Genomic DNA, 8,246 nt, shown 5'->3' with positions numbered 1-8,246 from the left:
TACTTTATTAATATAGTTTAAGTGAAGGCACAACACGTTTTTTTTTAAAGAAAAAAAACTTTATTCACATTGTTCCATCATTACAAGGTTTCAAACAGTTTTAAATTAAACTTTAGCCTCGAGGTGTGGAAATATATTCAAATGTGAATGACAATAAATAATAAATTCAGGGTTTTAAAAAGTAAAAAGCCTAATTCAACATCTCTTCTTTAAAAAAAAAAAACATCACTTCCGGTACGTTCTTAGCGTGCTAGCACCATAGCAACAGCATAAAGCATGATTAATGTTGCCAAAACAAACAAACTATGGATCCTATACATAAACTGAATAGATATTATATAAGTTAAGGATACGTTTCTCACTAGAAATGTCATCAAAACAAAGCTAAAGCCACAATCTCTCTTAATATTACTGTTTACAAAGGGTTGACAGGTGGTCATGTGACCTGACGTGACGTGTAGGAACACATTTAAATGTGAAGGAATATAAATAAAAATATTGATTATAATGAAAAAACAACATCCAATCGCCCCGTGCATGGATATTTATCTGCTTTTGGTTTGACATTTTTTGGCCTCTATATAGGTTGTCATAGCAACCACAGAATGTACCGGAAAAAATACAGATAGTTTACATAAACCAAATGGATATTATGAAAGTTAAAGGTACATTTCTCACTGGAAATGTCATCAAAACAATTCTTAAGCCACAATCTATCTTCAAATAAAGCAATTTGCCGTTGTTTTTGATGAGTCAGCAGTGACGTGACCTGACTTCAGCCCGTTGATATTTGTGCAGTTAATACACGACAATACATCGTGCTGTTATTGCACAAAGACAACACTTTATTCATGCTCTAATAGCATGAAATAATAAATATACTGTTGTGGTGCTAATGCATGAACATCTGTGAGACTGGGTTGATTTAAAGCTGCAGGTTGTTCTGGCTGCACCAGGACACCAGTCGGTCTGTCTCACACCTGTAGGTGGACTCGTCTCCATCAGAGATGAGTCCGATGATGGTCGTGTCATCCACAAACTTCAGGAGTTTGACCACCTGGTGAGAGGAGGAGCAGATGTTGGTGAACAGGGAGAAGATCAGAGGAGAAAGACCACAGCCCTGAGGAGATCCAGTGCTGATGGTCCAGGAAGCAGAGATGGTTTTTCCCAGCTTCACGTGCTGCTTCCTGTCAGACAGGAAGTCTGTGATCCACCTGCAGGTGGAGTAGTTATGATCATAAACAGACTATTTATTATTGATGTAGGTTTTGTTTCAGATTTATTTGAATAAAAAGTTATTTCCTCCATGTTGAGCTACTTTTTTCCTCCACCTGGTTTTACTGGATCCCAAGCTGATGATATGTGAACCAAAAACATCTGGACCAAACATGTAAATTTCAACTCACAGCATCTGAAAAGTAATCCTTGATCTTTGTGGATACTGATGAATACTGTAATATTCCTTTAATGAAATGAATCAAGGCAATAGGAATAGCCCTGACTACTAATGAATGTTGTTTCTGAGAACATTTATCTTTAAAATCACAATGATTGTAAATATTACCATTGTCATCCATTAAATGTATTATAGTTCAATCCAATCTTTAAAGAATAAAGTTTTCCTCTTGTATAAAATACAGCTGTTATTCCAGATTGTAGCTTTATGTGGACTGAAGTGGTGCTTCTAAAGCATTTTATAATATAATAACACCTGCATATGATCATGTGATCACTTAAAGGATGAAAATTACATGTTAGAAGAAAGTGATTGGTCCTGACAACCTGTCAACACTGATCTGATCAAAGCTGTCTTTTGTGATTAAATGTGTGTCATATTATCATAGGAAGATTAGATATATTAATTTAAATAATGCTAGAAATTGGGGAACTGTAAATGAAATGTTAGGAAGAAATAAAAAAAATATGAAAAATATGTTTATGGAATCAAATCCTTTTTAACAATTTACAGATCTGTATTAATCTGATGTTGATTATAGAAACTAAAAGCCAGAATTACAGACTACACTTTAGATGTTATTTGTGGTGTTTAGTCATACGAGTTTTTAATAACTTTTCAACTTTTTAAACTATTCAACTTTTTAATTACTAGTACAGTGCCCGTCACAAGTATGTATTCATGTAGGAGCATAAGTAGAGTTGTCAATTATGGCCAAATAAGTATGTGTTTGAAGGTTGGATGTACATAGTGTACATACGCTGTACTCTGTAGTGTTATAAAGGGGTTTATTTGCAGGTGCAAACTAAAATAGCGTGTGCGATTTCCCTGGTTTAATTTTATGGGACATGTGCAGGATAAATGTGTTTGTTGTTTTTTTATACTCATTTTTATATATTTTTTGTTTGATGTATTTTTCTGTAATGTAAGTTTTTGGAGTCATTATGTGTATTTTTGTATCTTTCTGTTGTCTTTTTGTGCATTTTTTGTATAATTATTGTTTTTTGTTGCCATTGTAGGGATTCTGGAATCATTTTGTGTATTTTTGTATCTTTTTTAGTGTAGTTTTGTGCATTTCTATTATTATTTTGTGTATTTTTGTATAAATATTTAGTTTTATGTATTTTTGTATAAATATTTAGTTTTATGTATTTTGAGTCATTTTCATATGTTTGTTGTTGTTTGGTGTAGTTTTCAGTAATGTATGTTTTTTTGAGTAATTGTGTGTGTTTTTGGAGGTTTTTTGTATATTTTTATGCATTTCTATTGTCATTTTGTGTACTTTTTGCATAAATATTGTGTAGTTTTTTGTTTTATTTTACATATTTAGTATATTTTTATTATACTGTAAATACTATGTGTGTGTGTCTACATCCATCTCCTCCATGCACGCGCATCAGCTGTGTGTGTGTGTGTGTCTACATCTATCTACTTTGTGCACACGCATCAGCCATGTGTGTGTGTGTGTGAGTGTTTACATTTATTTACTCCGTGCACGCGCATCAGCTGTGTGTGTGTGTGTGTGAGTGTTTACATTTATTTACTCCGTGCACGCGCATCAGCTGTGTGTTGTTCAGTTGTCTTTTTGTGTATTTTTTGTATAATTGTTTTTGGTTGCCATTATAGTGTGATTGTGGAGTAATTGTGTGTGCTTTTTGTATATACAGTATATATATATATATATATATATATATATATTTATATATATATACATATATTAATACATATATATATAAAATTTATATATATATAAATCTAACATGTATATATACATATATATATACATATATATGTATATATATATGTTAGATTAATATATATATATATATATATACATTTAATATATGTATTTATATATATATAAATCTAATATATATATATATATATATATATATGTATATATATATATATATATATATATATATATATATAAACTATATTCATCCCTCAGACTTACTCTTGTCCATTGAAACTGTTCATTAAAAAAACACCATCTTAACCAATGTATATACTAGAAAACAGCTTTTAATTAGATGTTACTGCACAGCATTAAAGGGTTGAAAAACCCTGTCAAGCCCTCCTGAGTTCAATGAGTTCAGATGTAGATATGATATTCCAAACACTGTAGTTTTTAATGCCAGATTAAAAAAGGAAATTATTAAAAAAAAAAATGTAATATCTTTAATACAGAGAAAACAACCATTCACAAATCACAATAACTATAAATAATATCACCACCACCTCCCACCCCCAACAAGTATAAAATAGAAAACTTCCCAACAACAAACAGATATAAAATACTTGAAATATATACTTTTTTAAAAAACTTAAAAATATCTATTATTTACAGTTATTTACAAATTTACAAACTATTTTACAAATAGCAAATTCAGCCCTGTGATGAGAGTGGAGGAAAGAGGTTCCTCATTTCCCACTTTATTTACTTTTTGCCATAATTGCACTCCTCCAGTAAAGCCCTCCACTCATCATAGGACTGAGTCTCAGTCTCTTCACAAAACCAGTTGCCAAAATACTGGCGATGTGTAGGAGGGTTCCTGTCCTTTTTGCACTTGCTGCAAACTATAGTGTCTTTCTTTTTGGTGTATTTTCTTTTAAAAATACCTGACTGCTTTGCCTCCATTTGTCTTTTCCTATACTGCTGTGTGGTGTAGGGAACCGCTTGAGGTGTTACCTGTGTCTGAAATGTTAGAGGGGAAGTAATGAAGGGTTTTGGAGGGGCAGGTGGAACAGGATGAAAAAAGAGCAATGTCTGTGGTGGTGGTGGTGGCTGAGATGGTGGTCTTCCTTTAAGTTGTGCCTGCCCAGCAGTGTTCGGTGGCAGCACAGAAGGATGAGGCTGAGCTAAAGAGCCAAATGTAAAAGTTTGTCCTTTCTGCAGGGCAGGTGGAAGTCTTGATGGAGCTGCCATTGGGGCCTGTAAAGCTGGAAGACCCTGCTTTAAAATATCCTGCTCCTGTGCCTTGCACCGCCTACAGTACCTATGAAAACACAAAATAATTTATATGAAAACAAAAGTTTCTACATTGTAAAATGCACAAAAAATGTAATCTTGCTTTTGATGTGATTTACATAAGACAAATATGTCCCCGAGGCCTTAATCTGGAATATGTAATAAAGTTTCATAAACAACAAAAAAAAAGTCTCATAATTAGTGGTCAACAAAATCAGCTCTACATAAAATATGTATATTTATATACAGTAAATCCTACTCACCACTGTGAAACTGTTGCAGCATTTACTTCAGGCAGCTGTATAATGGTCTCGCTCATCAGCCTGGCGTTTGTGACTACGCACTCCCTGATGTTTTTGTACGCGCGTATCACCACAGTGTATCTTGACAGCTTCTTTCCCTCACAGCGCACAGTGCTCGGGTAGATGGCAAAAAGCTTGACAAAGATCGCCTCAACCACTCTGTTGCAGTCGGGCCACTGTGCAGGACTGTGAGCCACGATGAAAGACCTGTAGTTAAAAATAATGTATGCTTTAAAAACATTACAATAATGTGTGACTTACATTATATTAAACTTTTTTTTACATAACCCAGATATTGTGTTTTCCTAGTTTAATTCACCTTTTGGTGCTCTCCACACCTGGAGCCACAATCTTCTTCGTAGCCCGGAATTGTCCCTTGCTCAGGCTGGTCTGGTGTCGAGCTGGGTAGACAGTTTTTTTTTTGTCATACTCCCCCAGTTCCTGCAACAGAGCATTGACCTGACTACATTCCTCCTGAGTCAGCGCAAGACGGTGGTCTCTTAGTCCAGCCAAGTAATCAGCCAGATCCTGCACTGCGCCATACCCTTCAATGTTATCAGGGCCAACCCAATCCTAACAAAAACAAAAACAAGAAAAAAGAAGCACTGATGACAGCAGTGAACACTCATCAATCCAAGCTATTGCAACTTTTCTTTTTTTTTCTTTAAGGTAAACAACTTCTTACATGGCATGAGGAGGAGTGTGGAGATGGATCAGTAGATGGCGCTGATGCTAAAAGAAAAAGACAAGTATTTAGAGTAAAACATTTTCAATTTAAAAAAATAAGCAAAACGTGAGATTTTAGAAACAGTTGTGTAAAACTCACTAGACTGTTCTGCAGGAGAAACTGTTTGTGTGGAATGGGGGAGCAGAGCGGTCACAGCAGGTGAAGGAGCTGCAGAAGCTGATGATGAGGCGACATGTGACTGAGTCACTGGCAACAGAGGGATAACGGGGGGAATGGGAGGCACAAAGGCAGTAGCCTGAGGAGATGGAGCTGCTGAGGAACCAGGAACAGCTGCAGATGCTTGTGAGGCGAGAAGTGCTTGCTCTGCCTCTAGTGTGGGTACTGTCATGTCCTGTGAAGCCCTCATCTATCTCAACTTCAGTGGTCTCAGACTCTTCAATGACTACTTTGTAGTCCTGCAGAACTTTGCCAGTTTGCTGATAGAGGTATTCCACACCTAAAAGCTCACCTTCAAAATGATGATTTAACGAAACAAGACAAAAAAAGAAAAGAAAAGAAAAGAAAAGAAAAGAAAAGAAAAGAAAAAGCACAAACAAGAACACAAAAAAAGTTAAACATTAGATGAAAGCATAAGTTGAAGAAATCAAAAACAAACAATCATATAACAATAATCAACCTGTGTATTGTCTTGGCCCGACATAAGGGATGATCTTTTTGCCCAGAACCTCCTCTGCTAGGGTGTTAGCAGCATGACGGAGCAGATGGTTGTATGAGCACGACTGCTCATCCTTTGATGCTGCCACAGCCCGGTCCTCATTCCACCTTGATAGCCCATCCAAAAGATAGGCCTGGAAGAAGACATCACTTGCCAGGGTCCCTATAAAGTAATTCAGAAAACAGAGAATAAAAAAAAAATTCATCATACATATTGTTCCAACAACATATTTCTGTTTATAATCATTAGAAGACTTAATCTGATTCTTTAGGATCCGTCATGTTATATTTCAGTGTAGTCACAAAATACTTTTGTAAGAAAAACAAAAACAAATAAAGTATGACAATGTTTACCAGGGATGAAACGGTTCAGGTGAAGATGAAAAGACTCCAGTGACGTAGAACCTCGGGCACAGCGGTACGTGGGCAGACGGTGACCTCCCTTCAGGACATTTCCCGTCTGCAGGTAAAGTTGGATCCCTTGTGGATCCTGGATGCAGGTGACATGTATCTTCTGGGATTTAACGATTTCACCCATTCTTGCTGAGTTTATCAGTGGGACTCCCAGAGTGTCACGACCGTTGTCACCATCCAAGCCCTGGATGAGCCTTTCAATGAGAACCTGTGTCTCCCAAACACCGCGGGTGGTCCTCTTGCAGTGCAGGGCAAGCTCACTTTGGCTGATAGACCGGAGTACATCTGCCTCAGATGGAGTTTGGCCTTTAGCTTCTAGCTCTGACTGCTTTGCTATTTTCAGGGCCTTCAGGTCGTCTTCATCCCACATGAAGATGCAGTGGCTGAGGCGACCCATGAAAGTGGCATACAGCTGGTGGGAATCAGTTGTGCAGCCAACCGAAAACCTCCTCATAAAGTGCCAAATGTCGAGCCGGATGTTCAGATGTTTCCATTCTTCGAACATTCTCCTAAGAAAGCTGTTGCCACAGCAGTCTTTGTCGACATAGAGCACATCAGGAGGAGGTACCCCAGCCATCCTGTATCTCCTGACCAGCCCGTCAATCATTGGCCTGAGGCCAAACCCATCACTGGCAGTGAGCACAGACATGATGACCTGTCCATGCCCATTTCCAACATTTGTCACCCAGGTCGCAGTTCCAAAGCTCCTCCCTGCAAGTTTGCGGGCAACTTTTTTCGTAGAGTCCATTTTTAAAATGCGGCCAAGTTGGGACGTGATGGCTGCTTTAATTTCTTCCAGCCTCTGAAGAACATCCTGGGCGTACACCTGCATCAGCCACCTGTGTTTAGGAACAGTAAGCATTGCAGGTGTGGGTGGAAATGTCACAGGACTAATCAGACCCTTCTCCATGGCACTCTTCACTCCTCTGCAGTCTGTCAGGTACTGCACCGTCTTTTGCAGCCAGATTTCAGAGTGACGCTCCTGCAGCTTCCTCTGAATCTGACTGCTGCTGTTTCCCAGGCATCAAACTCACAACCTCCATATCACAAGCAAGTTTGGATGTTAAAATGGATGGAAACTGCATCCTGTGGCCAACATCAAGCTGTGAAATGACGCCATGGCTCCAGCTGATGACCTTCCTCTTGCATCTATTGCAGGCAAGATATTCAGATGCCATAAAATAGATGGTGCCTAAACTCACCACCTGTCTGATCTTCTGATGCAGACCAGCTGAATACAGGAGCTCTTTGTGACAATCTGAGTGAGGACACATCAGCTTTACTTGCCAAAGCTTTCGAGGCATCCAGAGGAACAGAGGATGGCTAAAGTAGTTCTCCAGCCGAGGGACATTTTTGGCCTGCAATGGCACCTGTGGAGGATACCACCAAAGTTTGTCCTCTCTGTTAAAGTCCAACTCCGTGTGTCCCTGTGCTGTCCACTTGAACAGAGCCTTTGACATCCGCTTCTGGTCTACTTCAGGGAGCGTCTTTATCCAGCCAGCTGGAAGACAGACTCTCTGTGCTAAAACACGCACAAAAAAATGCAAAAAACATAGATGAAAAATTAAAAGCAAATATCAACATAAACAAAATATTTGAAAGCTTCTGAAATAACATATGAATGCAAAAGACATAAATACAAAGGAGGTACATAATATACATTTATTTTTCATTTATAATGTAAATGCAAAAACTAAATGA

At 37.7% G+C, this 8,246-nt stretch overlaps 1 protein-coding gene and 1 long non-coding RNA gene across 2 annotated transcripts; both read right to left on the bottom strand.

Annotated features, from left to right (window-relative positions):
• Positions 1-3,737: 3,737 nt before the first annotated feature.
• On the bottom strand, positions 3,738-5,850 carry LOC114459282 (uncharacterized). The gene is made up of 5 exons (XM_028441588.1): positions 5,556-5,850; positions 5,415-5,461; positions 5,049-5,302; positions 4,691-4,936; positions 3,738-4,455 (listed from the first exon to the last, which is right to left on the bottom strand). The coding sequence occupies exons 1-5, from the start codon at positions 5,821-5,823 to the stop codon at positions 3,897-3,899; spliced, it is 1,374 nt and encodes a 457-aa protein (XP_028297389.1). The 5' UTR covers positions 5,824-5,850; the 3' UTR covers positions 3,738-3,896.
• A 17-nt stretch (positions 5,851-5,867) lies between these two features.
• Positions 5,868-6,589, bottom strand: LOC114459281 (uncharacterized). The gene is made up of 3 exons (XR_003673297.1): positions 6,486-6,589; positions 6,094-6,294; positions 5,868-5,925 (listed from the first exon to the last, which is right to left on the bottom strand). It is a non-coding gene; the product is annotated as an uncharacterized LOC114459281 (long non-coding RNA).
• Positions 6,590-8,246: the final 1,657 nt, after the last annotated feature.

The sequence above is a fragment of the Gouania willdenowi genome, unplaced genomic scaffold (genome assembly GCF_900634775.1).
Source record: "Gouania willdenowi unplaced genomic scaffold, fGouWil2.1 scaffold_282_arrow_ctg1, whole genome shotgun sequence".
NCBI lineage: Eukaryota > Metazoa > Chordata > Actinopteri > Blenniiformes > Gobiesocidae > Gouania > Gouania willdenowi.
The sequence above is the reverse complement of the archived record's forward strand: the minus strand, read 5'-3'. Positions and strand labels throughout refer to the sequence as shown.

Bases quoted from the DNA above. Each gene is read 5' to 3' on its own strand.
- LOC114459282 (XM_028441588.1), bottom strand. From the start codon at position 5,823: ATGAGGGCTTCACAGGACATGACAGTACCCACACTAGAGGCAGAGCAA. The intron at 5,303-5,414 runs GTAAGAAGTTGT...TGTTTTTGTTAG, and splicing joins CACACTCCTCCTCATGCCAT to GATTGGGTTGGCCCTGATAA. The intron at 4,456-4,690 runs GTGAGTAGGATT...GTGTTTTCATAG, and splicing joins GCTGCAACAGTTTCACAGTG to GTACTGTAGGCGGTGCAAGG.